The sequence below is a fragment of the Pleurodeles waltl genome, chromosome 4_1 (assembly GCF_031143425.1).
Source record: "Pleurodeles waltl isolate 20211129_DDA chromosome 4_1, aPleWal1.hap1.20221129, whole genome shotgun sequence".
Lineage (NCBI taxonomy): Eukaryota > Metazoa > Chordata > Amphibia > Caudata > Salamandridae > Pleurodeles > Pleurodeles waltl.
The window spans coordinates 273,615,964-273,632,074 of record NC_090442.1 but is presented as its reverse complement, the minus strand read 5'-3'; the positions used below and the strand labels follow the sequence as shown (position 1 = coordinate 273,632,074).

At 49.4% G+C, this 16,111-nt stretch overlaps 1 protein-coding gene across 2 annotated transcripts in view; it reads right to left on the bottom strand.

Moving 5' to 3' along the window:
- The window catches only part of SCUBE1 (signal peptide, CUB domain and EGF like domain containing 1), a 2,009,692-nt gene that overhangs the window by 1,758,662 nt on the left and 234,919 nt on the right, over positions 1-16,111 (bottom strand). For both annotated transcript variants that reach the window (XM_069228295.1, XM_069228296.1), the window contains exon 4: positions 7,582-7,716. In XM_069228295.1, coding sequence (XP_069084396.1) covers positions 7,582-7,716 — 135 coding nt within the window. The remainder of the gene's footprint in view (positions 1-7,581; positions 7,717-16,111) is intronic.

Here is a 16,111-nt window from a genome sequence, read left to right as displayed (position 1 = left end):
ATGGGCCAGCTGTGCTTGAGATGAAGGGCCCAGTACAGCGGTGCTTGAGATGAAGGGCCCAGTTCAGCGGTGCTTGAGACGGCGGTGCCCAGCGGAGCAGTGCTTGAGATGAAGGGCCCAGCGGAGCGTTGCTTGAGATGAAGGGCCCTGTTCAGCGGTGCTTGAGATGAAGGGCCCAGTTCAGCGGTGCTTGAGATGAAGGGCCCAGTTCAGCGGTGCTTGAGATGAAGGGCCCTGTTCAGCTGTGCTTGAGACGGCGGTGCCCTGTTCAGCGGTGCTTGAGATGAAGGGCCCTGTTCAGCGGTGCTTGAGACGGTGGTGCCCTGTTCAGCGGTGCTTGAGATGAAGGGCCCTGTTCAGCTGTGCTTGAGACGGCGGTGCCCTGTTCAGCGGTGCTTGAGATGAAGGGCCCTGTTCAGCGGTGCTTGAGACGGCGGTGCCCTGTTCAGCGGTGCTTGAGATGAAGGGCCCAGTTCAGCGGTGCTTGAGACGGCGGTGCCCTGTTCAGCGGTGCTTGAGATGAAGGGCCCAGTTCAGCGGTTCTTGAGACAGCGGTGCCCAGCGGAGCGGTGCTTGAGACGGTGGTGCCCAGTTCAGCGGTTCTTGAGACGGCGGTGCCCAGTTCAGCGGTGCCTCAGACGGCGGTGACCTGTTCAGCGGTGCTTGAGATGAAGGGCCCAGTTCAGCGGTGCTTGAGATGAAGGGCCCTGTTCAGCGGTGCTTGAGATGAAGGGCCCAGTTCAGCGGTGCTTGAGACGGCGGTGCCCTGTTCAGCGGTGCTTGAGATGAAGGGCCCAGATCAGCGGTGCTTGAGATGAACGGCCCAGATCAGCGGTGCTTGAGATGAAGGGCCCTGTTCAGCGGTGCTTGAGACGGCGGTGCCCTGTTCAGCGGTGCTTGAGATGAAGGGCCCTGTTCAGCGGTGCTTGAGACGGCGGTGCCCTGTTCAGCGGTGCTTAAGATGAAGGGCCCAGATCAGCGGTGCTTGAGATGAAGGGCCCTGTTCAGCGGTGCTTGAGACGGCGGTGCCCTGTTCAGCGGTGCTTGAGATGAAGGGCCCTGTTCAGCGGTGCTTGAGACGGCGGTGCCCTGTTCAGCGGTGCTTGAGATGAAGGGCCCAGTTCAGCGGTGCTTGAGATGAAGGGCCCAGTTCAGCGGTTCTTGAGACGGCGGTGCCCAGCGGAGTGGTGCTTGAGACGGCGGTGCCCAGTTCAGCGGTGCTTGAGACGGCGGTGCCCAGTTCAGCGGTGCTTGAGATGAAGGGCCCAGTTCAGCGGTGCTTGAGATGAAGGGCCCAGTTCAGCGGTGCTTGAGATGAAGGGCCCAGTTCAGCGGTGCTTGAGATGAAGGGCCCTGTTCAGCGGTGCTTGAGATGAAGGGCCCAGTTCAGCGGTGCTTGAGACGGCGGTGCCCTGTTCAGCGGTGCTTGAGATGAAGGGCCCAGTTCAGCGGTGCTTGAGATGAAGGGCCCTGTTCAGCGGTGCTTGAGATGGCGGTGCCCTGTTCAGCGGTGCTTGAGATGAAGGGCCCTGTTCAGCGGTGCTTGAGACGGCGGTGCCCTGTTCAGCGGTGCTTGAGATGAAGGGCCCTGTACAGCGGTGCTTGAGACGGCGGTGCCCAGTTCAGCGGTGCTTGAGACGGCGGTGCCCTGTTCAGCGGTGCTTGAGATGAAGGGCCCAGTTCAGCGGTGCTTGAGACGAAGGGCCCAGTTCAGCGGTGCTTGAGACGAAGGGCCCAGTTCAGCGGTGCTTGAGACGGCGGTGCCCAGCGGAGCGGTGCTTGAGACGGCGGTGCCCTGTTCAGTGGTGCTTGAGACGGCGGTGCCCTGTTCAGCGGTGCTTGAGACGGCGGTGCCCAGCGGAGCGGTGTTTGAGACGGCGGTGCCCTGTTCAGCGGTGCTTGAGATGAAGGGCCCTGTTCAGCGGTGCTTGAGACGGCAGTGCCCAGTTCAGCGGTGCTTGAGACGGCGGTGCCCTGTTCAGCGGTGCTTGAGATGAAGGGCCCAGTTCAGCGGTGCTTGAGATGAAGGGCCCTGTTCAGCGGTGCTTGAGATGAAGGGCCCAGTTCAGCGGTGCTTGAGACGGCGGTGCCCTGTTCAGCGGTGCTTGAGATGAAGGGCCCAGTTCAGCGGTGCTTGAGATGAAGGGCCCTGTTCAGCGGTGCTTGAGATGGCGGTGCCCTGTTCAGCGGTGCTTGAGATGAAGGGCCCTGTTCAGCGGTGCTTGAGACGGCGGTGCCCTGTTCAGCGGTGCTTGAGATGAAGGGCCCTGTTCAGCGGTGCTTGAGACGGCGGTGCCCAATTCAGCGGTGCTTGAGACGGCGGTGCCCTGTTCAGCGGTGCTTGAGATGAAGGGCCCAGTTCAGCGGTGCTTGAGACGAAGGGCCCAGTTCAGCGGTGCTTGAGACGAAGGGCCCAGTTCAGCGGTTCTTGAGACGGCGGTGCCCAGCGGAGCGGTGCTTGAGACGGCGGTGCCCTGTTCAGTGGTGCTTGAGACGGCGGTGCCCTGTTCAGCGGTGCTTGAGACGGCGGTGCCCAGCGGAGCGGTGTTTGAGACGGCGGTGCCCTGTTCAGCGGTGCTTGAGATGAAGGGCCCTGTTCAGCGGTGCTTGAGACGGCGGTGCCCAGTTCAGCGGTGCTTGAGACGGCGGTGCCCTGTTCAGCGGTGCTTGAGATGAAGGGCCCAGTTCAGCGGTGCTTGAGACGAAGGGCCCAGTTCAGCGGTGCTTGAGACGAAGGGCCCAGTTCAGCGGTTCTTGAGACGGCGGTGCCCAGCGGAGCGGTGCTTGAGACGGCGGTGCCCTGTTCAGTGGTGCTTGAGACGGCGGTGCCCTGTTCAGCGGTGCTTGAGACGGCGGTGCCCAGCGGAGCGGTGTTTGAGACGGCGGTGCCCTGTTCAGCGGTGCTTGAGACGGCGGTGCCCTGTTCAGCGGTGCTTGAGACGGCGGTGCCCTGTTCAGCGGTGCTTGAGACAGCAGTGCCTTGTTCAGCGGTGCTTGAGATGAAAGGCCCAGTTCAGCGGTGCTTGAGACGGCGGTGCCCTGTTCAGCGGTGCTTGAGATGAAGGGCCCAGTTCAGCGGTTCCTGAGACGGCGGTGCCCAGCGGAGCGGTGCTTGAGATGAAGGGCCCAGCGGAGCGGTGCTTGAGATGAAGGGCCCAGCGGAGCGGTGCTTGAGATGAGTGTCCTGGTCAGCGGATCCGGCCCAGGCATGGATGTCACTCGCCACCTGACATGTGGCTGGCGGGGCCTTCCTGCCCATCTGTCTGGTGGCTTGCGGGGCCCTCCTGGGCTGCAGTTCTCGGCCTGTGGGTGTCCTCCTGCCCACCTGGGACGTGGCTTGCGGGGCCCTCCTGTGCTGCAGTACCGGGCCTGTGTGTGTCCTCCTGCACACCTGGGATGGGGCTGGTGGGCCCTCCTGGCCAGCTGGCCTGCTGCCGGACTTGTCGGGCGTGCTGCCCTTCCCACCCTTCCCTGCACGCTTGTGGCCCTTTCCCACTTTTGGCGGTGCGCCAGGTGGCACCCGACTTCCTGGCGGAGCCAATGTAGGGATTTTTGTCCTTGGGGTCTTTGGTCGCTCGCGCCGGGCACTGGCAATCTTAGGATGCTTTTCCGGTGGTGGGCTGGCCGTGCCTTGGCTCCTAGCTGAACTGGATGCCCTTGAGGGTGGGGGACTCCACAGTCCATGGACAACAGTCTTCACAGGTCCCGGTTTTGTGGTGGCTGAGGTGCTGATTGGAGTCTTATGAGATGGACGGGGTGGGGGAGTTGTTGGAAAGAGGTTAAGGTTGGCAAGGAAAAGCAATTTGGAAAGAGAGGGACGGGTAGGTGTAGTGGGTATGGGAGTGGAGGAAGAGGATGTGGTTGTAGGAGTGTGAAGTCTGGTGTCTTTGGGTGCAGGTGCTTGGGCTGGAGGCTGTCGTGAGGTGGATGGCTGTTGGGTGGGTGGCTGCCTGCGTTTGTATAGTTTGGAAGAGGGGGTGACAGACACACTGGGAGAGGACACAGGGGACGTGTAAATGGTAGTGGGGGTGGTGACTGCACGTGTGCGGAGTGTTCTGGTGGGTGTGCTGGTGATGGACGTAGTGGCTGAAGATGTTGTGCATGCAAGTGTGAGTGGAGACGTGACAGGGAGGGAGGAGGGAGACGAGGAGGAGGGGGACTCAGTGGAGGCAGTGGCTGTTGGTATGTCTGCATGTGGATGTTGCTTGTGTGAATGCTTGTGTGATGTGTGGTGCTTATGTCTGGATGAGCTTCCCTTGGGTTTTGAGGTGTGTGCAGGCTGGTCTGATGGTGTGTCTGGGATAGGCAGAGGTACAGGGGATTGGGTCTGGGTGGAGGGAGTTGGAGGGGGGAGGCTAGAGACAGGGACAATTGCTGCCGTCAGTGCTGAGGCCAGAGCGTTGAACGATCGCTGATGGGCAGTCTGACCCGAATGAATGCCCTCCAGGTATGCATTACTCTGGTGCACCCCCCTTTGTACAGCCTGGATGGCATTCAAAAGGGTAGACTGCCCAACAATTTCCCTTCCGTTTTCAGAGATGTGGGCCTCACTGCGTGACATCTGCTTTGTTTCCCCATTGACTACAGCTGTGTGACAGCGGTTTGTTAGCATCACAATGTGAATGCACATTTTGGCACGGTCATGTCTAATACATTTGTTCTAAATAACAGCCAGACTCCAGATTGTTTTATGCAATAAGTGTTTTTATTCAAGTGCTCTAAATTGGATGGGTGGTTGCAAATCGGTGAGGGGTGATGGTGGAGGATTGTCCATGGCAGAGTCCAGACTATCAGTTTCACAGGTGCATTGTCCAAATGCCTGTGGGAAGTGGAGCAGGGGCAGTTTAAGGTTGGACAGGGTGACAATGTGGGATAGTGGGATGACAATCAGGGCGGTATCCTTTGCTGGCGGGTGTCTTGACATCTTACTCTGTCTTCTTCCTGGATCTCAGGGCCCGCTTGCGGGTGGTTCTCCTTCTGCAGGGGGTGGGGTTCTGGTGGCCTGTTGGTCTTGTGTCGGGGCCTCCTGTCCACTAGCACCGGCAGAGGTGGTAGGCAGTTCTTGGTGCATGCTAGTGTCAGGGGCCCTTTGAGGTGCCACAGTGTCCCGCAATGTCGTGACTACCTCATTCAGGGCCACTACGATGGTGCCCATGGCGGAACTGATGTTTCTTAGTTCCTCCCTGAACCCCATATACTGTTGCTCCTGCAGAAGCTGGATCTCCTGAAACCTGGCCAGGACCGTCGCCATCGTCTCCTGGGAGCGGTGGTATGCTCCCATGATGGAGGAGAGGGCCTCGTGGAGAGTGGGTTCCCTGGGCCTGCCCCCCCCCTGTCGCACAGCAGCCCTCCCAGTTCCCCTGTTTCCCTGGGCCTCTGTCCCCTGGACCGTGTGCCCACTACCACTGCCCCCAGGTCCCTGTTGTTGTTGGGGTGGTGGGTTAGCCTGGGTTCCCTGTAGTTGTGGACACACCGCTGATTGACGTGTGCTGGGGACAGAGGTATGGGCCCGCTGGGTGGGTGCTGTGCTGGTGTTCCCAGAGGGGGAGGTCTACTGTGGCCTGTGGCTGTGTGAGGGGAACCGACTGTCCCGAGGTCCCCGATGGACCGGGCTGGTCATCTAGATCCAGGGAGACAGAGCTGCTGTCCTCACTGTGGGCCTCTTCTGGGGGTGGAGTGGACATTTGTGGACCCTCCTGCGCGGTGACATGGCGTTCGGGTCTTGCAGGGGTATAAAAGTATGGTTATTGCTTCTGTGTGTGTCATAGCGTGCAATGGGTGGGTGCCCGTGTACCCCAGTGCTGGCATTCCTTTGTGGGGGCTGTTGTGACGGTGGTTGGGGGGGTTGTATGTGTATGTGCAGTGGGCATGCTTAGGTGATGGGTGTCCATGCTTTGTGGACGCATGCAGGGCTAGGTGTTGGGATGGGTGGGTTGTGATGGTGAGACAGTTGCAAGGAGTAGGATGTGATGGGGGTGAGGGTGGGGGTATGAGTTGGCATGCAGGTGGGGTGGGGGGAAGAAGTAGTTAAGATTTGCCTTACCAGAGTCCATTCCTCCGCCTACTCCTGCGAGGCCCTCAGGATGCAGGATGTTCAAGACTTGCTCCTCCCATGTTGTAAATTCTGGGGGAGGAGGTGGGGGTCCACCGCCAGTCTTCTGCACCGCGATGTTGTGCCTGGATACCATGGAACATACCTTCCCCCGTAGGTCGTTCCACCTCTTCCTGATGTCGTCCCGATTTCTTGGGTGCTGTCCCACAGCGTTGACCCTGTCCACTATTCTGCTCCATAGCTCCATCTTCCTGGCAATGGTGGTGTGCTGCACCTTTGCCCCGAACAGCTGTGGCTCTACTCATACAATTTCCTCCACCATGACCCTGAGTTCCTCATCAGAGAACCTGGGGTGTCTTTGCGGTGCCATGGGGTGGTGTGGGTGATGTGTAGGGTGGATTGTGTGGTGCTAAGTGTGGTGATTTGTATTGTTGTGTTGTGTGAAGTGCGTGCAAATATTGCTGGGTGACAGTGAATTGGGCGTCTGGGTGCTCGGATGTCTTTTCTCGGTGCGTGTTCACGAATCTCTAGGAGTGGAGGTTTGTGGGTGATGTGGGTGTGTATTTTATATTTAATTGGGTGTGTGGGAGTGGTGTGTGTATGTGTCTCAGGTGTGTGTATTTTGAATTGTCCAATGTGGTTGTGTTTTGTAAGTGTGTGTGTATTTTGAGCGCAGCGGTGTGTACCGCCAATGGAATACCGCGGTTGAAAGACCGCCGCGTGGATTCGTGTGTCGTGATAGTGTGGGCGTATTTCTGTTGGCGTGACGGTGGAGGTTTGGTCATCGCCAGTTTCTCGCTGCCCTTTGGTGTGGCGGACTTTTGTGGATGTCTGTATTTTGGTAGTTTGCCTGTTGTGGGTCAGAATGACCGGGGCGGTTTACCGCGGCCGCGGCGGTGTTATGGCAGTCTTCTGAACGGCGGTAAGCGCCTTTTACCGCCTAGGTTGGAATGACCCCCTTTGTGTTGTCGAGGACCCATTTCTCTCCCAGACCACTTGCTGTCGACCAAAATCACAACACTGCAATCATCGCTCTCACTTACCAAAAACTGAAGCATATGTTTTTCTAAAGCAAACTAAGGTAAGAAAACTTTTCATCCAAAAGGTCTCACTTCCAGTGCTACAGGATGTACCTTCACTCTTCAGTACCAATCATGCTCTTGTACTGCATGTTTCATACTAACATGAAGATTTGTGTATGTAATGCACCAAAATCCACGATACCTTAAATACAGTATATTGTCCCCTGTTAAATTTCAGCAGGTATGACCTGCTGAAATTTAATTAATGTTGTTTTATTTAATACATCCAACAATTTAAGGATGCATTAAATAAAACCAAATTTGTCATTCGCTACCATGCATAAACAAGAGTTTACGCACAGCACGCAATTTAATGAGACATTCATAATTAAGTCCATAGTGGTACACCTGACAAAGAAATAGTCATTTTATTATATCAATGACTGAACATTTGAAAATTGCCCAATCACAATAAAAAAAGCAAATATCAATCTCACGTAAACTTACCGTTAGAGCGGTGAATACAGGTGTGCTGATTATCACTCAAGAAAAAACTTTCCTTGCACTGACATTCATAGCTTCCCATCGTGTTCAGACAGATTTGCTGACAGCCACCGTTGTTATCTATACATTCATCAACATCTATAAGAAAATATTAGTAAGAAAATAGGGGTCAGAGTGACCAATGGATTGATTCCATAGGTTTTAAAAGAAATAACTTTCTGGAACTGAACGTGATTAAACATAAAACACACAAAAGGTGATGGTAGGATGCTTGCAATAAGTCTGACCACTGGCAATCGTTCGGGGTAGCATTATAACCAATAGTTCTTTTGCCCACTATGTCACCTCAGATTAGACCCAGCTATTTGCATACCTTTTGTGTGTTTGACATGATTAAACATGCACAGTATTTTTTTAATATATACATGATTAATTAACTAAAAGCCAACAAGGTAAAGGATGGAGGATAAAAACTGCTCCAGTCATCCTATATGGAGAGTTGCACCTTAATTTATAAATCACAATCAAGTTCCAGCTCCAAGTAATACAGATTTAACTTTTCCGGTTGTTATCACCCTAGCTAAATCCAGTGATCATAAATGAATCGCAGAGCAATGGGGAAGAAGAGTGAAACTGTTTTTTCTGTGCAAATTTCCACACAAAGATATGAAATCTGGGGGCTTGGGGAGGCGGGGGGCTTAAGTCCCCAAAGCAGAGAGATTTGAATTTCTAACACTCTGACTCATGGACTTACTTCAAAGCATCAACAATGAATCAGAAAGCCAACTGAACTGTAGCTCTAAAAATCACATTCAGGGGCACAGTGGCAATACAAACAACATTTCTCTTATGAATAACACACTGAAAGATAGCACTAAGAAATGGGGGCATGTAATTTAAAGTGTTTGTCTTAAAATTCTACGCCTAGTGTAGAAAATACGTACCCTAACCACACAGAATGCAAAAATAAAATTAGTTTGCCATGTAACAGGCAGGGAAACAAGATAAATGTTTCTGATATCCTAATATGCTAATGCTATTTCTAATCTCTATGCTAAATGTCAGTTAAAGCATTAAAATGCGAAACCTGCTTTGCAAGTTTCATAGATTGTATGGCATACCTTTTAATAATTGGCTGCAGCCATTCTTCAGCAGAGCTCTGCCACAGAAGCAGGGCATGTGCTCTAGGTGAAGGATGCCTCCAGCACTGCCTCTGAAATCAACTCTCCAAGTAAGAGTCTGGGTCTCTGAAAACAGTGATAACCTCTGGTGACAGCTATGGTGTGAAGATCTCTCGTATGACTGCATGCACTCATATACCCTCCAAGCACATGTGGTCTACTATGGGTATAGTCCTTGTAGAATTGCGCAATGACTCCTTAAATTCACAAAGAAAGCAGTCCATCTGCTTTATTGGTATTGGGAGATCAAATCTCTTGGAGGCCCTCTCCAAAGGAGAATGGAAGCCCCCTATCATCTGTAGGGGATCTAACAGCTGGTGGAGTAGGGAGAACCGAGAGAGGGTTAACAGTCACCCCATTCCTCTCCAGTGCCAGATGACATATTTTAAGCAATCTCAGCCTCCTCAGATTCTTTGTCATCATAACCCATGTATTCATTGTTTATGGTTATGGGTGCCAAAGGTCTAGGTGGGACAGAGCATCTTGATTGTACAACTGGGCTCGTCATCTGATGGAGTAAGTTATGTTGATCTCTGACACAATAGCAGCCCTGACATATTGCAGCCATCATTGGCTTATGGTGTTCCAACCCCAGTGGCATTATGGTGACCATCAATGGCATAATGTGCGCCCTGACATATGTGGTGATTCTGTTGAGTGAATGCCATGACAGACTCTATGTCAGTTAGGCTAAATTAGCCTGTTTATCCATTTAGTCAAATGTATCAAGGTCATGTTCATGGCTGCTCACTTCTTATTTATTATCTTTAATAACAGTCACCACGACTCTAATATCACAATCATCAACTTTAACCACAACATCGTTTCACATTCTTAACTTTGTCATATTATATCTTCCTCATCTTTTGGAGACTAATTTTCATCTTCCTCCACTCTCCACAAAGATTGCCGACAAAACCTTTGTTTCATGTCATCCAATTTGGGCATATTTAAATGCAAGGAGCTCCATCTTTGAACAATTCAAAGGGTTACTTGCCAGTTACAAAATGTGGGGGGATGCAACAGCCATAAATCTCCTGTGACAATTCAGCTTTACCATATAAACCATTAACTCTAGCAAGTTGCATGTCTTCTTTTAAGGCCTTATTTACTCTATCAATTATTCCATTAGTTTCAGGGTGGCACAACACTGAACATTTATGATTGATTCCACACTCACTCAGGTAGTCTTCCATTTCCATAAAGGAAAACTGCACACCATTTTCCTTGAGAAGAGATTCGGAATAGCTCTCATGTCTGTAAATGTGTGGAGATGTCTCCTACACTTGATATTTCAATCCATTGTGAATATAAATCCATAAGTACCAACACATAAGTGGCATGTTTACCCCAAGTCCATGCTTACTTCTTCCCATGGATATGAGGGTAACTCTTGAGACAGCATAAGAGTGTTCCTCACCTTATGGTCCTTGTCACTTATCGCACATTCAGTGCATTCTCTGAACATCAGTTCAACATTGTGATTGAGAGCAGGCCACCAATAATATTTCTGCAGCCTTTCCTTAGTTTCGATTATCTCCACATGTCCCTCCTAGGCAAGTTGCAGTAGCCTAGGACAAATAACTAGAGGCAGTCACTACTCTCATGCCCCTGTACAAACAACCTTCGTAAACAGAAACCTCATCTCTTCACCACGACCATCATAAATTCCCTAACTTGCACAGTTCTTTTCCTTCCACCATATCTTTAGAGAAAATCTGCACAGCTTTTCTTAGGAGTTCATTCTTCTCAACCTCCTTTATCAACTCTTCCACTCTTCCATTCTCTTAGGTGACTTCACACACACTTATGCTATTTTCTTAACACAGAAAATTCTCAGTTTTCCTTATCCTCAACTTTGACCAACCTTGGAAAGCAATCTGCATAAATGTTACCTGGAATATAGTCCACTCCGAATGAGAATTCTTTCAGGCCAATCACCCACCTGCTAATGTGAGCTGAAATACAATCCAGGCATTTCTTTGTGAATCCTTCACCAAAGCCTTGTGGTCAATCTGAACTACAAATGTAGTTCCTCAAACATTATATCTAAATATCTAAATATATTAAGTGCCCTTATATACAGCTAACGTTTAATTTTCAATAACAAAATAATTGCATTCATAACCTCTCAGTGCTCTTAATGCACACACAGTACGTTGTTGTTCTCTACTACTCTGTTGTTTTAAAAATGCTCCTAATCCTGTTGCAATGGTATCTTGTACTGTTTTGGTGTCCTCACCCAGATTAAATGCTTGTAGGCATGGTTCTTTTGTAATTCTAACATTTCTGCATGCAGAATTCCACGCAAACTCCATTTTCTTTTCCAATAATTTATGTGGGAAGTTTTGCTGGCATAGTCCCTCACAAATTTACCATGGTACTACTCATACGATTTCCTCAGTCATACTCAGGAACGAAGGCCACTCTACTTTCCTTACTTGTTCTATCAACAAATAGATTTAGGAAAGAAACACACTCACTGGTGATTCTATAACCTATAAGGTTAACATCATGAGTCCTAAAAACAGTTGTACGCCGGAATGCCGACTGACAAAACAACGGGTGCCTAAACAACGAGGTCGGAACACCGACCTTGTTGTTACTACTAATGCCTTTACCACGAATGCCTTAACAACGATATTTCGTTGTAAAGGCATTCCTGGTAAAGTCATTAGTAACAGGCACCCATTTATCCTGCATGCCTCACCCCACCCCCCCAACCCCACCCCAAAACCTCAAACCCCCAACCCCCCACCCCCTCCCCAAAACCTAAAATGCCCCACCCCCCCAACCCCACCCCAAAACCTAAAACCCCTGACCCCCCACCCCCTCCCCAAAACCAAAAACGCCCCACCCCCCCAACCCCAACCCCACCCCAAAACCTAAAACCCCGACCCCCCACCCCCTCCCCAAAACCAAAAACGCCCCACCCCCCAACCCCACCCCAAAACCTAAAACCCCCGACCCCCCACCCCCTCCCCAAAACCAAAAACACCCCACCCCCCAACCCCACCCCAAAACCTAAAACCCTGACCCCCCACCCCCTCCCCAAAACCAAAAACGCCCCACCCCCCCAACCCCACCCCATATTCTAAAACCCCCGACCCCCCGCCCTCTCCCCAAAACCTAAAAACCCCACTTACCTGAGTCATCGCCTCGTCATCTGCGTCGTCCTCCTCAGCCGACTCCCTTGTTTGTACCTTAACCATGCATGTTCGTTGTTCAGGACATGCGTGGTTAAGGCACAAAATAACAAAGTCGTGGTTAAAGAAAGCGTTGTTCCGCTTTCGTTAACCAGGACTTCGTTATAAAAAAGTCACCATAAAGGATGTTTCCCCCTAAAAACACATTTCACTGCTTTCAAAGCGAGACGCAACTCCTCTATTATAGGCAACACCATTGTACCCTCTCATCATGTTCTTTCACAGTTGAAAAGGGAATCAGTACACCATCTTGATAGCACTAACACCAGGAATAGCCTTTAAAATAATATTCATGGTTGTCTGGAACACAGCAGCAGCCGAAATTAGACCAACAGGCATAATTTTGAACCTAAACACACCCATGGGAGTAATAAATGCAGTAAGACCGTGTGACTCTGAACCTAGATCAATCTGATGGAATGCGCAGACCAAATCTAGGCAGTAAAGAATTTGACTTTAAACAAAGTGATCATTTATACTATGTTAGGTATAGGGAACTTATCAGTTACTATTTTCTTATTAATTACACAGGCGTCTATGCAAAGTTGAGCAACACTATTCCGCTTATGCACCACTACTACAGGGGCAAGCCATTCTGTTTCCTCCACAGGCTCTATGACTTGTAAGGAGCGCAGTTTATCCAAATCTTTATACGTTTATCCAAATATTTACTAAGTGTATCTTGAACACTGAGTAGTAGACACCTCATTTTAGCCACCACTGGAACAACCCCCTTTCTTAAACTTTCAACCTACCCATTTTATCCTCAAGTAAATCTTGAAACTCTTCCAAAAAACTACCTGTATCACCCTCTGCTACTTCTATCTGTACTTTTGGTTCTTGTTAAAATTAAGGATTACTTCTAGACTCCCTTGATGAGCCCATCCTAGTAAATCATCTATTCTTTAATTCAATATAGGCTTTAAACTATCCAACCATTTTGGTAGGAACACCCCATAACTCTTCACACCCCAGAATCTTTTTATAAAGTGTGCTTGTATATAATAGTCTAGTGAGAACATTATTCATATTTCATATGAATTTCAACCCTATCTATAACCACTGTTTCAAAAGGATGAGCCTTAGGATAACTGCTGACTTGGAGAAGGACCTCTTCACATAGCTTTGAGACTTTTACTTTTCATAATTCTTTTATCTTGCTCTTACATCATTTGGTCAAATTATATTTCCTCCACAACTGTTGCATGCCATGTTCCATGCTAGACACAACATGTCATTGGGTCTATGCCCTACATTCCTGCATCTGAAACATGAGCCTGTGACAGATTGGTTGTTGATTGAATGGGAGGTTCCTCCTGTTTAAGCAACAGCCACAATCCTTGTCAGGGTGAACCACAAAAGTCACTAAATTAACCTATGCTTAACACTGGGTAGTTTGGAACAAAAAAGCAGTCAGGCTTAACTTTGAAGCAATGAATGAGTAAAGTATTTATGCAGCACACAAACAGTAATAAAGTGAAAACAAGACGCAATAAAACCTCACACCATTGTAGGAAACTAAAGTTAAATCTTAACAAACAATTTGACACAAAATCGACAAAAATACAATCAGTAGAACAGGATTTATGAATGTTAGTAAAACTAGCACCTAAAAGATCAAAGAACAAACCACGAACATCAAGGGTATGATTACAACCTTAGCGGAGGGGATTTCCCCTTCACAAACGTGACGGATATCCCGCCCTCCATATTACAAGCTCCATTATATCTTATGGAACCTGAAATATGGCGGGTGGGATATCCGTCACGTTTGTGACAGCGTAAGTCCCTCCGCCAAGGTCATATTCAGGTCCCGAATCACTGAAGACCGGGTCAAGGTTGAAAAATGTGGCCAATCGCAATAGAGGTCTGGTCAGATACAAGAAGATGAACCGTTGGTGCTTACCTTCGGAATTTTGAATTAGAAATGTTGCAAAGTAAATTTCAGCTGCGCTAGGAGAGAACATTGTCATTGGGAGCTGCTGGATGGAGTACCAGTGAAAATTTCTATGTTATGACTTGGCCTCTTTTTTGGGAAATTGAAAACGTTCAGTGGGAGGAACCTGGAGACTGTAGCCGATGAGAGTTCCAGGAGGCCGAATACCTCTTTGCTGAGGGACCACTAAACAAGATTTGCTGCTGCAGAGAAGATCGTAGTGGGAGCTACAGCAAGGTGAGGGAACCAGTGATGCACCTTGGGTGAATCGACGAACAGGGTGATTCCTATCTTCCCTCATTCTCAGAGAACTCTTTAGCCAAAAAAAGTCCCAAGTTTTGAATTTTGGCCATCTGGTTGCCTTTAGCACCACCAGTAATAGTTCAGGACTGGAGGGACAGCACCACTGTGTTAGAACTTATTCATGCTGGGTCCAGATGCGAGTTCAAGATGGTGGGAGCCCGATGTGTCCCTGTGGCTCTGAACAGGAGCCTTCTAGTGATCTGAGGATGGGGCCTGATTTTCCCCTTTTTTATCCTGGGTGTATTCTTTGAAGTAGGAGGAGTTTCTAGAGGTTTCTCTTTGAAGGACTTGGAATTTCCTGACTCTCCTGCCTGGCTGCAGGGCCAATGCAGTGGTGACAAACACTTTTGAGTGAAGGCAGAGGATTTTGTTTTACAATTTCATAGATGCCAACCATGAAATGCCTACCTGTTCTCAATCAAAAGTTAGCACTTAAGAAATGTACTAAGGCACCCCAATGTTATCCTATGGGCCAAGCATGCCTCACAGCAGTGAAAATCAAGTTTAGGAGTTATTCACTACCAGGACATGTAAAACAAACGTACGCATCCAACCTTTTAATAACAAAGCAACCTTCCCTATGGGCTACCTACGGCTTTCTTTAGGCATGACATACTTGCAATAAAAGGGTAGTTTAAGGCTTGGTAAGAGGGTTATATTGCCAAGTAGAACCAGTGGTTTAAAACGGTATTCAGGCTGAAATGACAGACCTGGGACATTATTAACAAGGCTATTTAAGTGACTGGCACAAGTGCTGCAGGCCCACTGAGTGCGTTTAATGTATAGGTCCTGGGTATATGCCACTGTGCAAGGGACTTATCAGTAAATTAAATGTGCCAATAACATGTAAGCCAATTTCACCATGTTTAGGGGAGTGAACAGAAGCATCTTTGTAGTGGTAAAGTGCAGAGTCTTAAGGCCAACAAAACACATTTTCAGCAAATAAAACGGAGTAAAAGAGGCACAATGTTTGGGGTGACCTTGCAGAGATGGCCAGGTCTAACAGTGTCTCTATGTATATTTGTAAAGTGAACTATCACCGATAGGAGTATCCTGGCACCGAGCAAGTGCATGTGCCTAACCCTCAAGAAGAATTGAAGAAGTGAAGATGAGACATGCTTGTGAAGTGGGAGGCTGGTACACACTTTAGGAGAATTGAAAGTGAATGCCCATCCTCCTTATTTGGTTTTGTGTATGAGTGGAATGTGTGAGCGTCAGAGTCCTGCTGCATGGAGGTGTCTGTGTGGTTGGTGAAAGTAGATGAAACTCTTCAGGTCGGTGGGGCCTAAGTTATGTAGTTCCTCTATAAGTGTGTGAGGAGCTTGAAAACAGTGAGTTTGTGTATAGCAAGCTAGTGGATCTCCATGAGGTATGGTATGATGTGAATTCTGCATGGGAGGCTCAGGATGAGTATGACTTCTAGTGAGCTGCTTGGTAATCGCAGCATAGAGAGTGTTCCCGCAGTTCAACTTGCTGGTGACTAGAGCATGAATGACACTTTGTTTAGTGTTGCTTGGGAGCCATTTGACGATCTTCCTCAGCATCCTCAGGGTACGGAAGCAGGATGCAGTGATGACACTGAATTCTGTGGTCATGTCCAGTTTGCTGCACATAATTATTCTGAGGTTCCTGGCATAGGTGTTGGGTGCGGGTATGAGTTTGGCCAGCCAGCAGTTGAAATCCCATGAGGAGTTGTTCTTGCTGAACAGCACTACTTCTCTCTTGTCAGTGTAGAGATTGAGAAAGTTGACTTTCATCCAGTTTACCACTTTGGTCATACAGGTAGTGAGCTTGTTTCTTGTGGTGGTGGGTTTTATCCAAGAGGGGGAGTGAGAGTTGTGTGCTGATGGCATAGGAGAAGATGTTGATGTGTGCGCGATGGCATTGCCCAGAGGGATGATGTATGT